Consider the following 18,505-nt stretch of genomic DNA (forward strand, 5'->3'; position numbering starts at 1 on the left):
TGCTTCAGCTGCGACTGGGAGTGGTAAGGAATAATAACATTATCCTCTGCGACACGCAATGCAAAACGTCATCCTTAAACGAACAGATTGGAGTAATGAATTAATGAAACATGGTAATTAGCATCACTTGATTGAAAACAATAACATTAAATGTTCTTAAGCCTCTACACAATACCGTGCCACTTTTGCGATAGTGAAACGGTTACGGGTTTCCGAAGAGAATTGTTGCGAATGCACCTGAAATATAAGTAAATGAATCGACCATTTGTGGAAGGTATAACGGTATACAACTTTATAATCATCTTTTCGTTTCATTCAAAACTGTTTATTTGCTTTTTGCAATGTAATTCCTGTAGCAACAGAAGAGAGATGAAGTACTTTCCACTCAAAGGCCACAGATGATAGCCAAAGCCAGTGAGCAGATGTAGCAAGCCACATATTTTAAAAATAGTGAAAAACTTACAATTTTGTTGTTTGATTTATCGGGAACAACGTTAAAAAGACAAGGAGAAGAGTAATATATATATATATATATATATATATATATATATATATATATATAGTAGTTCACAGTAGATACACGAAAATGAATAAAATAGAGTGAAGTAGTGTACATTAAGTAAGACGATCGAAAACGTAGCAACCCAGTGGTTAGTTGAGAAATGCCCAGTAGCCCATTTGCAGCTTGTAAGTCGGCCAGTGGTCTACGCGCTGAGGGAGTCCTCTTCGTCTTCGGCGTCTGCTGGCGTCTGCACAGCAGCCACGCGAAGGGGGCACTTGTCTCTGAGAGCGTCCCGGCACAAGCTCATGTCCACCTGGGTCAGGCCTGCAACACCGCCGTACCGAAAGTGACATCTCCTACAAGCAAATTCCACAACAGCGTGCCGTATCTATTACTGTACTTTGTATTATTTATGTATGCTATTAACTGATTTGGCAAGAGGAGCTCATTGTAATGTGTACAGCACACGAGAACGCAATGAAAATAAAACAGTAGCAATAATAATAGTAATAATAATAATAATAATAATAATAATAATAATAGTAATTGAGTATAATAAATTTACGTCCTATTAAAATTGTGATAAACGATTTCTTCATATGGTCTTGATTAATGTGAGCAGCAGTACGAAAGAAATAAGCGGTGTATAAGGTGATACGAAAGAAATAAGCGGTGTATAAGGTGACTGTCCGGATTATGAAACACAAATAGTGGGAAAAAATTAGCAGTCGAGATGGAAGGAGGAATTTAGATAGGGACAGGAATAAGAAAAACAAGTACAGTGTTGACAATGTGGCAGAGATACTGATTGACAGACAGAAGGAAAACTGTAGAGATAATCCGAGTGGGGAGTTACGCTGATGAAAACAGATAAAGCCTTAATCTACCGCTGAGTGCAATGTGACTTTGTATAAGTCCAACGTTGTCGGTTAGCTTGTTCCAGGTTGTATGGCTGAAAAGGCCCAGGAGATGAACGAAGGTTTGGTGTTATGCAAAGGTACAGCCAAGATGTTAGATGTATCCGACTTAGCGTTCTAGTTATGAAATAACGATAAATATTTAACATTTATGGGAGCTTTGAGGGCACTAGCGACTAGGAAACTGACGGGGAAATCATTTACTGTTGTTTTTGCTGCTGTGCTCTTCAGTCTGGTTTCATAGGGTTTTTTGCAGTAGCCTATCTTGTGCAGTTCTCTTCATCTCTGCGTTACTACTGCAACACTCATGCCCTCTAAAACTTTTAATCCTCTCCACCATACAGTAACTTCGCCATTAGGAAACTGACAATTCCTTGAAGTCTAACGAAGTGTGCCATCAACGAATCGATGCTGATCAATACGTTCTTTCCTATGGACATTCAATATATCATCATTGGCTATCGCTTCCATAACCGAATGGTTACCGGCGCTGCCTCAGGTGTGGACACAATGGAATTCGATTCCCGTTACTTCAAGTTTTTTTTCTGAGGCAGGGAGGTCTGCAGTGGGCACCGTGAGCCCAAATGTGGGCTGCTGAGGAGGATCGACAGCATCCACCTACCGGTAAAAGCTGCTGGAAGTAGTAATGACGTGTTGATCACAGGCCAACAATCATACATTGCACATCATACCACCTTGTAGGCAGCAGGTGGGGGACTGGAAGATGGCTAAGGGCTGATGTGTATGTTTACCTTTATCTCCTCATTCGATGTACCCAGTAAGCATTGTTCCGCTGACTCTTCTTTCCAAGGTTTCTCTTCATGTCTAAACTGTTATTCGTTCACGTTTCACTTGATTACAAGGGTAGATTTCAAATAAATATCTTCAGAAAACAGTTCCGTTCATAGAAGTTTACATTCGATGTTATAAAACTTTTCGTTTCAAGAAATATTCTGGCTATTGCCACGGTGCATCATCTCTCCTTCGGCAGTCATTAGTAGTAGCAAAACTCATCTACCATCTTCAGTTGTCTCATTGCCTAGTCTAATTCCCTCAGCATTTCCTCTTTTAACTCGAAAATAGTACATTACCTTGTTTCACGTTTGTTGATGTTCAACTCTTTTTTAGTACAGTACCGGTTCCGTTCAGCTGATCTTCTAAGTCTTTTGCCATTCCTGACATAATAACTGTGCCATCATCAAATCTCATATAATATTTCTGCTCCCCCGATTTGAAATTCCCTTTCCACATTTTTTCATGGTTTCCATTACAACATACTTATTGCATAGGTTGGATAATATCGGGAATAGGCTAGAGCCTTGTCTCATTCACTTCTCACATACTGCTTCTCTGCCATGGCCTTCGATTGTTATAAATACAAATAATAAATGAAAAGCAACAGTTTGCTTTTGTTCTACAATATTGTAGAACAAAAGCAAACTGGTGCTTTTCGTTTATTATTATAATGTTCTACCGAGAAACGACGTAAGATTCTGTTAATGTTATAAATACAGTTACAAGTACTGTACAACTTTTGAATAACCATTCACTCCCTTTATTTTCCACCCGATAGCTTCAGCGTTTCAATAATGTTGCGCAGTTAGCGTTGTGAAAAGCTTTCTCTAATTCTAAGAATGCAATGACTGCGGGTTTGTCATTTTCTTGAATACTAATCGATCTGCTTCGCTGTTGGTCTCTACCAGTCTTTCCATTCTTCCCCAAGTAATTAGTGCCAGTATTTTAAAAGTGTGAATTATTAAACAAATAGTAACATTGTCAGCAACCATCGGCTTTAGATTTAGAATTTTTGGACTTTTCTATAATAATAATTTTCCTGTCATATACTAGCAGAACAGGTAGAACAGTTTTGACACGACTCTCTCTCCAAGAAGCCTGTGAAAATCACGTCCACGTCGGATATCCAGTCTCACCCATCCTAACTGAGACCCTCTGTTAGCACAATTTCCGAGCTTGAAATTATTCCTGGCGGACATGCGGCGGCAGCACAGTGACTGAGTCGTCACTCTTCTGACAGGTTTTATGCAGCACATCACGAATTCTTCCCCTGGGCCAACCTTTTTATTTGAGACTACTACTTGCACATGATATCCTCAATTCTTTACTGGACGTGTTAAATCTTTGACGTCCCCTACATTTTACCTTCTCCAGTTCTCTCTACTACCTGATATCTTTACACATATCCTGTCATCCTGTACCGTCTTATTGTCAAAGTTTTCCATACATTCCTTCCTCCGCCATTTTTTTGGAAATCTCCTCATACTGTACCTTATCAGTAATAGCGAGAAACATAACACACAAATTGGCGGTCACCACGTATACGAAGTTAAGGGGTTCTGTTACCTTCGAAGGAAAATTACTCATGATGGACGAAGCAAGGAGGATACAAAAAGCAGATTAGCGCAGGCAAAGACGGCATTCCTGGCCAAGAGAAGTCTGGCTAAGTATTTTCAACATTCGTCCGTAGCACCACAGCCCAGAAACACCACACCTCAAACGCTTCAGTTCTCTTCTGTTCTGGTTTTACCACCGTCCTTGATTTTCTACCATCAAAGCTGTGCTCCAAACGTACATTCTCAGAAAGATCTATGTTTGACGCCAACAGACTCCTCTTGTCCAGAACTGCCCTCTTCACTTGTGCTAGTCTGCTTATTATGTCCTCCTTGCTTCGCCCATAGCGGGCAATTTTCCTTCAAGGGTAGCACAACTCCTTAACTTCGTCTACGCCGTTACTTCGAAATTTGTGTAAATTTTGACGCTATTACTCACATCCACTACTTCTCACTACTTAACGTCGTTTTCCGGTTTACTGTCGATCCATATTGAACTTCATTTTTATTTCCGTCAATGCCTCTTCGATTTTTCGATTGAACATTAGCGGCGAAAGACTGTATCCCTGTCTTACACCCTTTTTTAATCCGAGCACTACGTTCTCGATCTTCCGCCTTGATTGTACGTACTGTGTATCACCAGTTTTTGAGAAGTAACTTTATGTGCCTTTACCTATCCCAAAAGTAAACCGTCAGCTAACAGGTGCTACTTTTCGTTTTCCATTCTTCCGTATATTATTCTTGACAGTCGCTAGGATTCGTGTGATGTTAGGCTGACAGTACGTGGTTCTCGCACCTATCTTCCCTTGCTATCTTCCTACTTGTATGGATGATATTTTTCGAGTCTGATTATTCATCCCGTAGATTCAACACACCAACCTGAGTAGTCGTTCCGTTTCCATTTCCCCTAGAAGTATTAGAAACTTAGACGGAATATTATTTATCCTTTCTGCTTTATTTGATCTCAAGTCTTTCAGTACTGTTTTTAATTCATACCTACACTGAGGCGCCAAAGAAACTGGTATAGCTATGCATATTCAAATACAGTGATATGTAAAGAGGCAGAATATGGCGCTGCGGTCGGCAACGCCTATATAAAATAACAGGTGTCTGCTACAACGTCAGGTTATCAGGATATAAGTGAGGTTGAACATGGTGTTATAGTCGGTGCATGAGCGATGGGACACAGCACCTGCGACGTAGCAATGAAGTGGAGATTTTCCGGTACGACGTCTTCACGAGTGTACCGTGAATATCAGAGATCTCGCAGAACATCAAATGTTCGACATCGCTGCGACTGGGAAAAGATCCGCAAGAACGGGACCTATGACGTCTGAAGAGAATCGTTCAACGTGACAGAAGTGTAAACGTTGCTGAAATTGCTGCAGATTTCAATGCTGGTCCATAAATGAGTGTCAGCGTGCGAACCATTCATCGAAACATCATTGATATGGGCTTTCTGAGCCGAAGGCCCACTCGTGTACCTTTGATGACTGCACAATACAAAGCTTTACGCCTGTTCTGAGCCCGTCAACACTGACATCGGACTGTTGATGACGAAATACGTTGACTGGTCGGACGAGTCTTGTTTCAAATTGTATACAGCGGATGAACGAGTACATGTATGGTAACAAGTTCATGAATCCATGGACCCAACATGTTCGCAGGCGACTGTTCAAGCTGGTGGAGACTCTGTAATGGCGTGGGACGTGTGCAGATGGAGTGATCTGGGACCCCGGGTAAGTTAAGATACGACTCTGACATATGACACGTCCTTAAACTACGCATGTGATCACCTGCATCCATTCATGTCCATTGTGCATTCCGACGGATATAGGAAATTCCAGCAGGCCAATGCGACACCCCAAACCTCCAGAACTGCAACAGAATGGCTCCAGGAGTACTCTCCTGAGCTTAAACACTTCCACTGGCCACCATACTTCCCAGAAATGAGCGTTACCGAATATATTTGGGATGCCTAGCAATGTGCTGTTCAGAGGAGACCTCCAGCCGCAATACTTCTGACATTAGTCGAGTCCATGCCACGTCGTGTTGCGGAATATCTGCGTGCTCGTGGGGGCTGTACACCATATTAAGCAGGTGTACCAGTTTCTTTGGCTCTTCAGTGATGATGATGATAATGCTTGGTTTGCAGGGCACCTATATCTTCCTTATAAACACCAGTTTCTTCGTCTATCAAGTCGTTCCCCTCACAGTGTCCTTCAATGTATGCTTTCCATCTGTCTGCTCTTACCTCTTCGTTTAACAGTGGTTCCGTTGTCGTCACTATGTTATCCTTGTTTTTAAATTAAGGAAGGTTGTTTTAACTTTTCTGTATACTGAATCAATTCTACGGACGTTTACTTCTTTTTCGAGTTCTACACATTTCTCCCTCTGCCAATTCGCCTTAGCGGCTCTGCAGTTGCTATTTATATTATTCCTAACTAATGTATACTACTCAATTCCTGTCTTTCCCTGGGAATATTTGTACTATTTTCTTCCGTCTATTAACTGAAGCATTTCTTCTTTTTCCCAGTTACCTTTGTTTGTCTGTTTACCATCCGCGAATGCCGTCTTTGGAGATGTCCACACCTTTTCAACTGAACTGCCTGCTGTAACATTCCTTACCGCAGTATCTCGATCCTTAGCGAACTTCGTCCTACACCATTTCTTCCGTATGCTTATCTCAAACTTCTGCCGACTCTTCATCACTGCAGAATTATAATCTGCGTCTTTATCTCTTCCATTACAATCCAGTATCTGATTTCCGAATCTCTGTTTGAGCGTGGTGGAATTTGACTTTAATCCTCCTGTGTCTTCCGGTCCTTTTCCAAGTATAACGCCTCCTCGTGGCATTCTTCAACAGTGTATTCGCTGTTACCAATAGAAAATTTTTGCAGAACTCATTTAGACTCATTTCTACAGCACAGCTCATGCTCTCTTGTGACTCTTTAATCTATTCCTTATTTCAGAATCATGTTCCAATCCTCAAAGATTACCAGATTTTCATCTTGCATTTTCCTTTCAATATCCTCACACACATTCTCTGACTGTTCATACACGTCGTCGTGTATATCTGAACTGTCATTGTCGGCGTTGGTTTTGACGTTGTCTAGCCGACGAATCTGATATTGACAGTAAGTCAGTCTCTTCCATACTTTCCTATTCATAACGAATACTACTTCCGATACATCAGTTTCTGTTGCTGTTGATATTACCCTGTATTCCTCCGATCAGAAACCTGCTTCCCATTTCACTTCACTGACCCCGCTCTATCTAGATTGGGCTTTTGCATTTCCCTTTTCCGGTTTTCTTTGTCTACTGCTACATTCAAAGTTTTGACACTGTATGCTCCGGCTCGTAGAACGTTATTCTTTCATTTGTTACTATATTTTTCTCATGATCACCTCCCCCTTTGCAATCCCCTTCCGGAGATCCGAATGGGGGACTAATTCGGAGTCTTCTGCCATTGGAGGGATCTTCATGACACTTTTTCAGCCGCGCGGGATTAGCCGAGCGGTCTCAGGCGCTGCAGTCATGGTCTGTGTGGCTGGTCCCGGCGGAGGTTCGAGTGCACCCTCGGGCATGGGCGTGTGTGTTTGTCCTTACGATAATTTTGGTTAAGTAGTGTGTAAGCTTAGGGACTGATGACCTTAGCAGTTAAGTCTCATAAGATTTCACACACATCTGAACATTTTTTGAACACTTTTTCAATTACAGACCACATGTCTTATGGATATACGTTATGTGTCATTAATGCAGTGATTTGCTTTGACTTCTGCACCGTCAAGCTATTGATCACTGCTGATTCTTCCGCCTTTCTGGAACACATTCCCATCTCATCCTGCAAGTCTGTCTCTGCATCTCCGTCTTTCAAAAGTCCGTCGGCACAGCGTTGGTGAATTCTTTTGCCAGACCTCTTTGGCCCCCAATTCCGATGTTTCTTTTTGAAAACCTAAACAATATTTGGGTTCGAACACTGGACTGAGGACAGTTTGGTTCTACGTTGCCCTCGTCATTTGATCTGGTAGGACATCACATGATACCCCTTCAAGTTCATCGATGGATACTTCACTCGGTATTTCATTACAAATGTTAGCTAACTCTCAGACGGAACATGCTGAGCTATCGTGCCGACCGATTATATCACGGGTTCGAATTATAAATGACAACTGTGAACAAAACATGTGTTTTTGATAAGTGAGTTGTGAGCAGGCAGTGTTAAGTTGTGGATGGGTGACTGTAATGTATCAGTTTTATTCTACTATGAAACACAATGGAGCAGCATTTCTAAATAAATTTTCCAAGAGATTCGCCAGAATTTTCTGAAGTATGCAAAGTTTGTCCCTCACACTTTTGCTCGCAAACAAAACCAGCGACGCTGCTCACCGGCAGTGTCGTAACAGAAATGCAAATCGAGGACAGTTACTTTCAGAAAACAAATCATTACGGGTGGTGAGACTCTGTGTTATCAATACGAACCTATCATGAAACTACAAGGTGCTGAAATTGGCATAAAGGGTGTGAACGATTTCATGACATATTCGTAATCAACATTCCAGTCAATGTGGCACACGAGTTCATCAACATCCATAGTAACTGGACCGTTTCTGCCATTAGGCAAGACTAGGTGGCCGCCTAAGGTGATAAAGTTTTAGGGGTGGCAAAGGGGCAGCGAAAAAATTGAGCAAACGAGGGCAAAAAATGAGAAAGGGGAAACATTAAAACAGCTTGTCTCTACCTACTTCGGAACTAATGTAGCCGCTATGGAGTACGAAACCGAAGCAAACATGACCGAGATGCATCTGTGTCGAGCGTTGGAGTGAGGGCGTGCACTGGCCTGCTGTTATGTTGCGACTTGATACCGTACCTCACCAGTCTGTCTTTTTTGTTTTCATCTCTGCACATTATTTGAAGCGTCAGTTGTATTCAGTGGTTCCGTTGGTGTTCTTAGTCCCGCCGGAGGTTCGAGTCCTCCTTCAGGCATGGGTGTGTGTGTTGTCCTTAGCATAGGTTAGTTTAAGTAGTGTGTAAGTCTAGGGATCGATAACCTCAGTAGTTTGGTCCCTTAGAAATTCACGCACATTTGAGCATTTGACGTTTTTAGTTTAACCATTATTTCCTGTCGATAACCCATAATGCATTCACAAGTTGGGTTTTGTACTCCTCTTTCACCATATCTAAAAGGAGTAAAAGGTAAATGCATAAAAATGAGTTGGTGTCTCTCTGTAAGTCCGTCTTTGGGTGTCCGAAACTATCGGTACGAGAAAAACACAGCACCATATTTTGTCAAACAATTTAGCTGTCCTTTCATTAAAACCGAGAACACAAAATGAGAGACTGGGGACATTTCTTGTCTTCTATCGATTATAAAGCAATTGAGGACAAAAGCATGAAAATTAAGGACTATCCCCAAAAAAATGACGACGTTTTGTTACCTTAGTTTAATGATTAAAAGTATAATAGAAGATTTTCAGTGTTATACCGTTGGATGTTGATAATGATGGCTGGCAGGGAGGATTGGGGGGAGGGGGCGTGGTAGGCGGCTGGGGGTTTACCAGGCAGATCGATATTAGTAAAAAGAGTAGGCGTCATTTTTCGGTTCTCGACTTGAGTGGAAAAACACCTAGCAGCGGCCCTGCATAGAAGTACATTTCTGTCAGTTTCACATGGTTACATGTTCTATGCGTTGTACGCCAACGGAGGGAGCCTATGTCGAATGCTTGAAGCATTAAAACCAACTCTTAGCGTTTCTCTATCTTTTAATAGTCCAGTCTCGAAATGGTTTGGCATGACGGGGTAGGTAGGACGGTAGAACTAACTAGATCCAATAACGGAATGTCATACATATATCTCACGCAACATTTCATGACTTTTTCGAGTCGTCTAGAGTTGAATCGGGTTGAATTACTTCACGGAAAAGATTTTACTTTGGGTAAAATTTGGTGTCTTACATATTATACTGCCAACTGGTTGGAACAAGGTTTAACTTGCTCTGGTTTCGACATCGACTAGGTGTCTTCATCAGGAAAAGCCAAAAACATTACGTTTAAAGGATTACAAAACAATTAGCATAGAGGAAAAACCAAAAATAGATGGTTAGTACAATAAAAAAATTATGAGGTAACGTGTAGTAACAGTTGAAAACAAACTTACGAGCAAAATACTCTCGACACATAAAATAACTTCTTAAAGTCATATATAGAACCATATAAGGGTTACAGATATTGAAACTGATATAACAATGGTAAAGGGTGGCAATTATTGAACCATATGAAAAGAAGCATAAATCAGACACAAACTACGGAGTGCACACACTTTATTCAACGTGTAAACGTCACTACAGTTATTCAAATTTAGGTTATGACATGTTCGATGTGTCTGCCATCCTTGGCAATAAGGTGGCGCAGAGGAATATCGGCATTCAGCACGATACTCTGAAGAATCGGAACATCGATCGTGTCGATGATCTCCTGAATTGCTGTTCTCAGCTCAGCAAATGTTTTGGGGTTATTGCTGCACCCCATGTCATTAATATAGCTACACAAAAGGGTGTAACATGTGTTCATATTCGAAGAATATGGCGGCCAATAGAAGCCCTCGCCAGTGGCCTCTGCGTATCTAGGAGACAGAATGCGGACCCCAAAGTGCTCCTCCAGGACATCCAACACTCTCCTGCTTCCATGGGGTCGAACTCCGTCTTGTATGAACCCCATCTGGTTTAAAACAGAGTCACTTAGGATAATGGGGATTAAATCATCTTCCAAAACCTTCATGTACCGTTCGGTAGTCGCCGTGCAATGAAGGAATATCGGACCAATTAAATGGTTCAAATGGCTCTGATTACTATGGGACTTAACATCTGAGGTCATCAGTCCCCTAGAACTTAGAACTACTTAAACCTAACTAACCTAAGGACATCACAAACATCCATGTCCGAGGCAGGATTCGAACCATCGACCGTAGCGGTCGCGTGGTTCCACCCTGAAGCGCCTAGAACCGCTCGGCCACACTGGCCGGCTCGGAGAGATTTTTCCGTTGACTGGACATTATCCGCCACACAGACACCCGCTGAGGGTGCAAAGAAGTGTCGATAGCGAAATGCGGGTTCTCAGTCCCCCAAATGCGCTAATTTTGCTTATTGACGAACCCATCCAGATGCCGCTAAACCAAACCATGCATGCGCATACTAATTCCCATCATGCCCCGCGGCAGTAACGTGCAGTTTTGACATCTAGCGCAAACCGTTCAGAAGTTATGACGATTTTATTTTATGTAGTTGAATGACGGTGATCCTGTACTTCCCAGTACAAATGAAATCTACAACACACAGCACGCTGTACGAGTATAAGGGCAGTTCAGGGAAAAAGGGACTGGAAATGGCATCAGAGTAGGCGGCTCACAGGCCGAGGTTACCACAATGTGGGCACAAAGCATGTCGCGCCATCTATTAGTAATAGAAGGAATCATTACCAAGAGAGTTACGTTCTCACTTAGAAGTCCAGTATGTTGACTTGAAAACAGATCCTCCGATTAGAGCGATTGCGAATAGTATAAATAGTACTTTTCACGACCTTGCGAAGTTTCTTCATGGCTAGTTTAAAAATCTTATGTTTTTCAAAATAATTATTCAGTTTCCAACTGTCAGTATCTCGCTAGTAAACTAAATTACTTACATTAAGATCAAATTATCAGGCTGCTGTGTGTTCGACTGTCAAAATGTTTACACGAATGTAACTGTGCAAATAACTTAACACACAAAGGAAAAAAAATTACGGGTGCATAAAAAAGTGATTTCTGATGATTAGATTACTTACTTTACGAATGTAATTGAAACTGTAGTCAGATACAGCTACTAAGAGTTCAGTGAACATTGGTATCATCAATCCGATCGTCTTGCAATGGGCAATCAAATAGCTGGTATTCTTACAGACATATTCACAAATTTCTTACGAATTTCTCTTTTTTCATTATTTTTTACCCATCACTCTAGCCATACTTTCATAATCTACACTCTGCCTCGTGATGTCTGGGTGTTGTGTGATGTCCTTAGGTAAGTTAGGTTTAAGTAGTTCTAAGTTTTAGGGGACTGATGACCGTAGATGTTAAGTCCCATAGTGCTCAGAGCCATTTTTGAACCATAATCTTCATATGTAGATGACATTTTATTATTCACAGAGAACATAGTAACGCCATTCATCATCTCTTCAAAATATTTAACGAACTTTACAAAGAAATCACTTTCACACTTGAGTTCGAAAACGAATTTCGTCTTTTAACTTACGAGTATTTGGGTCTAGCGTTAACACTAGATGATAACAAAATTTCTACGTGATGTAGCTTTTATTTTTACTAGGAGGTACACTTGTTATGTCAGTTCCAATTCCTGTAATTTTATATGGTTTTAAACATGACAGTAAAATTTTATTTTACGTGGCGAAAGTATATTGCCTGTAAACCTCTTCTGAAATTCTACTACATGTTACCTCATAAATTTGTTCAGTGTACTAATCATCTGTTCTTGGTTTTTATGCTACACTAACGGTTTTGTAATCTTTCACAGGTAATTGCTTTTACTTTTTTCTGATTAAGACGCCCATAGTCTGTGTCGAAACCAGGTGAAGTTGAAACTTGTGGCAACCGGCCGGCCGTATAATACAAATCATATTCCTTTATGGCTAATGGCTAAATGTCATGTTTGTAATTGTAAATGTTAATGTCAAAATTTTTGCATCTAATGTTCGCAATAAAGAGATTTTCTGCACGCTGTACTTTCCAATAAAGGATTATGCTGGGATGTTTTACTATTTACGGATATGATGATGTCGGGCCAACTGTTTTACAAAAATGACTGCTGTTCAACGTTCGGTTTAATATGACGAAGACCTGTGACTTCCTAGTGTTTATTTCGACACTTTTTTTTGTCTGTCGTAAGGAGAACAATCAGTAATAAGATTGCATGTCACACTGCGGCAGAATTAACTGTGAAAATCAGAAACTTGACAGGGTCCCATTAAGTGGTGGTACTCACTTCTATCGAGCATACACTCGCACATGCGCTTCATGCATGCGCCGGAGTACGTGATGTACCTTCCGGGAGAGACCTCAGCGCAGACGGACGGCTGGCCGGCGATGCACATCCTGGGACAAGGCGTCTCTGTCGTCGTCGGCACGCGGCCTGCCCGCGCTGCAGAGCACACGACTGCCGCGAGCGCTGCCAACAGGTAGGGAACAGTTGCCGTGAGCGGTGGAAAGCTTGTGTCCACATTCCCAATGTCTGAAGATGACGCCTAAGGGAAACGGCGAAACTGTTAAAAATGACTTGGCCTTGATTTTTAATGTGTGAAATCTGTTTCCTTTACGGCGGCATCATATTTTCAAGTCACTTATATCGAACTAATCACTATGTTTACGACACGGTTTTCTGCCAGACAGAACACATCCAGTTGGTGTGTGTGTACGTGTGTGTGTGTGTGTGTTTGTGTGTGTGTGTGTGTGTGTGTGTGTGTGTGTGTCATTGGTATACGGATTAATTTGATGCGTCCTGCTACGAACCACTAAATCTTCTCTTGTGTCAAGTCCTTCCCCTCACTGAGGCCTAATTATTCATTATTTCATGTATGTACATCAGTCTCCGTCCTTTCCTACAGTTTCTAGACCCTACAGTTCCCTCTAGATCCATCCATGTTATTTCCTGACGTTTTATGGTATATCCTGGCATCCTGTCCCTTATGCATGTCATTGTTCTCCATATAACCCTTTCATCTACAATACTGCGCAGAACCTCTTCATTTCTTATCTAATCAGTAGATATAATTTTCTGCATCCTTCACTACCACCGATTCTCAAACACTTCGATTCTATTCTCTTTCGGTTTTCGCACAGTCCATAATTCAGTTCCATGCAATGCTGTGACGAATCGTATATCTAAAACTACATCTTATGTTTAATAGTAGTAGACTCATTTTCGACCTGAATACCTCTTTAGCGTCTGATAGCATATTTTATACGTCCTTCTTACTTCGTCTGTCACGTGTTACTTTATTTCCAAGCTGGCAGAGTTCCTTAACTTCGTCTATTTCGTGGTCACCAATTCCTGTTATTAATTATTTCCTCTACTCTTCATTATTTTCTTCATTAATTCTCTCTTAATCAGTATGTCATAATCAGTACGCTGTACACCGTATTTAATAGATCTTGCAGCTCTTCGTTTTCACTGAGGATAGCAATGTCACCAGCGAATCACGTTATTGATATCCTTTCACCTTGAATTTTATTTTGTCTGGGGACTCCGTCTTTCATCCGGTTACTGGTTACATGTCTTGTCGATACACGATGCGTGTCTTTAATTCTGTGCCCTGTCTTCCGCATGCTCAGTTGATCATTGTTGAATGAATCTTCGGCCTTTTTTTTCTTTTTTTTTTAAAGCTCTGTCAGTGGACAATTATTGCAATCAGTAACACTGCCGTTCAATTTAATTCCTACTGTGAACTTTCCAGGTAGGTTTGTAAATGCTCTGAGGCTCCTATTGACAGTATCCTTGTAGACAAGTCTAGGGATTAAATGCAAGAGTGATGCAGCACCTTATGTTGAACGTTGGAAATCATTAGGACACAAAATCTAATATATATGAGTGCAGGAGGGTAATAAATCAGTTAAAAATTGAGAATTATAGGCAGTTACCCAAAGACGTGAACTGGATAGATGTCTACAATACTTCTGACTCAAATGAAAAATACAAAGCATTCATTAACAAAGCTACTTCCTCATTTGAAAATTGTGTACCCCTAAAAGATTACACAAAGAATAAAGGTGTCGTGTGGGACAAAGAGGAAACTGTATCTACTATCTAGGAACAGCTCTGATGTTAGCATTGCAATACGTTACAAAGAATACTGCAAAATGTTGAAGTAAGTAACCCAGAAATCTAAGCAACATTATTGTGAGAGAAAGATAACTACACCAGGCAACAAAATAAACAACATGGAACATCGTGACGACAGAGCCAGGTGGGACCAGAAAGGAAGCGAACTCATGGCTCCAAAAATAAATGAGACATTGGTAACAACTGTATTCACCTCTTAAAAAAGAACTTTGTTTCTGTTACTGACTGCCAGAGGCTGCGTGTTTCACTAAAGAGTGCTATGGAATATCTGAGACCAGTCTCTACAAATGACTTCAGTAAAACCCAAAGAAGCAGCATCCATCATAAAACCCTTAAAATCAACGTATTGTAGTGGTTATGATAACATATCGACGAAGTTAATCAATTGAGTGTTCATGCGAGTTGAGTCCTATCTTCTGTGATTTGTGTAATCAACCTCTAATCAGCGGAATATTTCCAGCCTCGCTAAAATAAGCTGAAGTTAAGGTTCTTTAGAGGAAGCGGGAGAAAAAGATACCGTCAAATTATCGACCAATTTCACCTACGACTTATTTCAGTGCAACGATCCGCTGAGTGCTTCTTTGTACGTCTAAAAGTTTTTGTTGCCTGCAGCCTACATTAGACTATGTCTTGTACTTCGTTTCAGTTGATTACGTTATGCTAAGTGCTTACGCATTCTGTTAACACGTGACATAGGTGTCAATGTGACTTTTGTGATGACTGGATCATGGGCCAAGAAAGAAGAAATTTTACACTGTAGCTGCCACTGTGACGACACATTCTCGCTATCTTAATTCTATTATTTCATTATTCTATTCTTGGCTGTGCTTTTCAGTAACTGTAGTATTTTTTTTTCAGGATAAAATTCAGTCATCAGCTGCAATGAAATTTTATTATGTTTTTTACATGTTACGATAATTTATCATCTTCGAAACCCTACAAATTAGGGACATTACAAATTTTTAGTGTTAGCTCTAAATTTGTGTAAAGAATAAAAAGTATACGACAGAAATTTACTTAGTATTGGTTTATCAGAGGTCAGTACCATATTCACACACGTATAATGCCATGGTATGTCCAGAAATGTACATATTGTATGTGATTCAGCTACTGTAAATTGTCAATCATTGTTTACAATAATGAAATATAATTTATACGTTTCTAGAGATACCATGGCGTTATGCTCCTACGAAGAAGATATTGACGTCTGCTAAACCAATGCTAAGTGAGTTTCCGCAATAAGCTTTTTATGCTTCACGTAATGTATAGCCGAAGTCCTAGGACTTATATTATCGCTAATTTTGTAGGTTTCTGAAGAAGACAAATTAATTTACCAAAATCGACAAAGCATAATAAAGTTTCTGTATATCATCTTTCAGGAGATGGTTGCGGGACTCGGCTCTTCGGCACAGAATGTCAGATCAATCACTTTTCAACCGTTTAACTTCCAGGCTATTATTTTATTGGGCTACCAGTTTCGGCGATATATTACGCCATCTTCAGGGCCACTGACCAACATATAGGAAGATAAAATCTCAGTTCCGGTCAAAGTCGGGTCCAGCATCTACCAACAGAGGATGTTTTAAGTGATCACTGTACCAAGCAGACATCTACAGATACGTCTTTGAATGCTGACCCTATTTTGACTGGAACCGAGGTTGTAATTTTCCTACACGTTGGTCAGGGGTCCTGAAGTTATACGGCTTAAATATATTTCATTTGGCATTCTATAATAATTTTCATTGCAACTGATGACTTAATATTATCCTGATAAAAAATACGTCATTTCATCTTGGTTTCACTTAATAGGCATTAATCACCACTTTCCGCTGTAACAGATCGCCAGTTTTGTTTGATCTATCATTTGGTGGTAATTAGATGCCCCGCTAGAGGCCTCACTTTGGTTCATTACGGAATAGTCATCAAGTAAAGGAGTTGCAGCGGAAGTCGGATCGAAGGAGTCTCCACTAAATGTGCTTCGGCGACCTACTGACACACATTTAGTGCTGTAGGATCGTTCTGAAGAACTTGGACAACATAACAAATCAAAGTACAGGAAGCTAAAAAGGCAGGTCTGTGGAATAAGGCTTCTCCATTCATATGGAAAACTGCTCACTCGTTATATATGACACTTTGTTAGTTAATGACATGTTTATGACGGTCCTCATGTTAATATTCTGTTTATAAAAACCGATTACCCTTAATTGTGTTTATTACTGGTGTAAGTCATGTAAGTTAATATTTCTTGTGCCAGAATGGTTACTCGACAATGTTGCAATGTAAGGAACAGCAATATATTATACATAAAACGCCATGTGTGTTATAGAATATTCACTAAATGTGACAATAAAGTAGAAATTACGTGAAAATTGTCTTGGCAGCGTATGTCGAAGCTATTGTAAGAACGTACTAAATCTAATATTCATTTGCAATTATATTACAAAAATGGTAATTTCTGAAAACTATTTTTGTAAAACTTATAATACTTTCTATGTTATTCCATGAAGCTCTCCCTCCTCTCTCAATGAAACAGAAAATAGCAGTCAACAGATGACCATTATAAGATTCTGTCGAGACATCAAGCACAATTGAGAAATGGTCGGAAAGGATTATAGTTGGTTCTAAAACGTGATATTTCAGCACATATCAGTGGTGTAGCAGCAAGTCGAATAACTCATGTATGAAGTAGGAGAATAAAGGAGGATTAGAGTTAACATTGCATGGACATCGAAGCTATTACGAATAAGGCAGAAGTTCGAAGACGGGAAATGATGAAAAAAATCAATGGTTCACTTTCCAAGGGGAACGTAACGGCATTGCTGTAACTAATAAAAATAATAAACAACAACAGAAAAAATTTATGTGGATAGTCTGACGGTGTTATGAACTGCCGTTCGCCCTTATGCAGGTATATCACTGAGTCACTCTGCTCGGCTAATGAAGTTGAAGGTGATGCTTGAGTGATGATTGAGGAAGAATCTAGTCTTCAATACATTGGTAATGTGTCGTTCCACAGTTTTTTTGTTTAACATATAAACACAGTAAACAAAGTGAAAGAAGTCTACGACCCAGCAAGAGAGATTATATTCAAGTAGTGACCATGTGAAGGGCTCCAGTGGACTTGCAGGCAGGTGGACATTAGTTCGAATCCCCATATGGCCATTCAGATTTAGGTTTCCCGTGATTTTCCTGACACGCATAGGGTGAATGAAACCATGGTACCCTTGATATTCTCGGCTAGTTTCCTTCCCTATTCTTCCTCAGTCCAAGCTTTTGCTCCACCTGTAACGGCCTCGTCAGAAAAGGTACGTTAAAACGAAACCATCATTTCTTCTCTTCCAACCAACAGTGGCATGAAAATCAGGTTTTCGCAGGAAAGTATCAATCTTAAGCGTAGGAGGAGATGCAAATATAGAAATACGTTAGAGGTTTCTGAATTTCCCCTACCGGCTGCCACAATTGACTGTAAAAATAAGGTAAATGAGGAAAATGGAGGGTTTTTAAGAAAGGAAAAAAATTGAAGGTAGTTAAAAACAAATGGACTCAACTTAAGCTAGAAATAGTAACAAATAAAAATTGTGGGAATGGGAAACAAAAGCTAAAAGTTGAGTGGTATACACATACCGAATAACCAAATAATTACGGCCACCTGATTAGTAGGGCGTTGGTCCTTCTCTGGAACGCATTACAGTAGAGGTTCTACCTAACATGGATTCCGGAAGTAGTTGATAGTTTTCCGGAGTCACAAAGCACGAGATGTCTACGTAAAGCTCACGCAAGTTCATTTTATTACGAGCCTATGGACTGTGGGTACCGAGTTGGCATAGGGTAGCATCCCAGACGTGTTTCACCA

At 40.5% G+C, this 18,505-nt stretch overlaps 1 protein-coding gene across 2 annotated transcripts in view; it reads right to left on the minus strand.

Moving 5' to 3' along the window:
* Window positions 1-329: 329 nt before the first annotated feature.
* Window positions 330-18,505, minus strand: part of LOC126234482 (uncharacterized) — a 51,574-nt gene continuing 33,398 nt past the window's right edge. For both annotated transcript variants that reach the window (XM_049943176.1, XM_049943177.1), the window contains exons 2-3: window positions 12,799-12,981; window positions 330-826 (exon numbers count right to left, since the gene is read on the minus strand). In XM_049943176.1, coding sequence (XP_049799133.1) covers window positions 705-826; window positions 12,799-12,981 — 305 coding nt within the window. In that variant the 3' untranslated portion in view covers window positions 330-704. The remainder of the gene's footprint in view (window positions 827-12,798; window positions 12,982-18,505) is intronic.

Source organism: Schistocerca nitens, chromosome 2 (genome assembly GCF_023898315.1).
Source record: "Schistocerca nitens isolate TAMUIC-IGC-003100 chromosome 2, iqSchNite1.1, whole genome shotgun sequence".
Lineage (NCBI taxonomy): Eukaryota > Metazoa > Arthropoda > Insecta > Orthoptera > Acrididae > Schistocerca > Schistocerca nitens.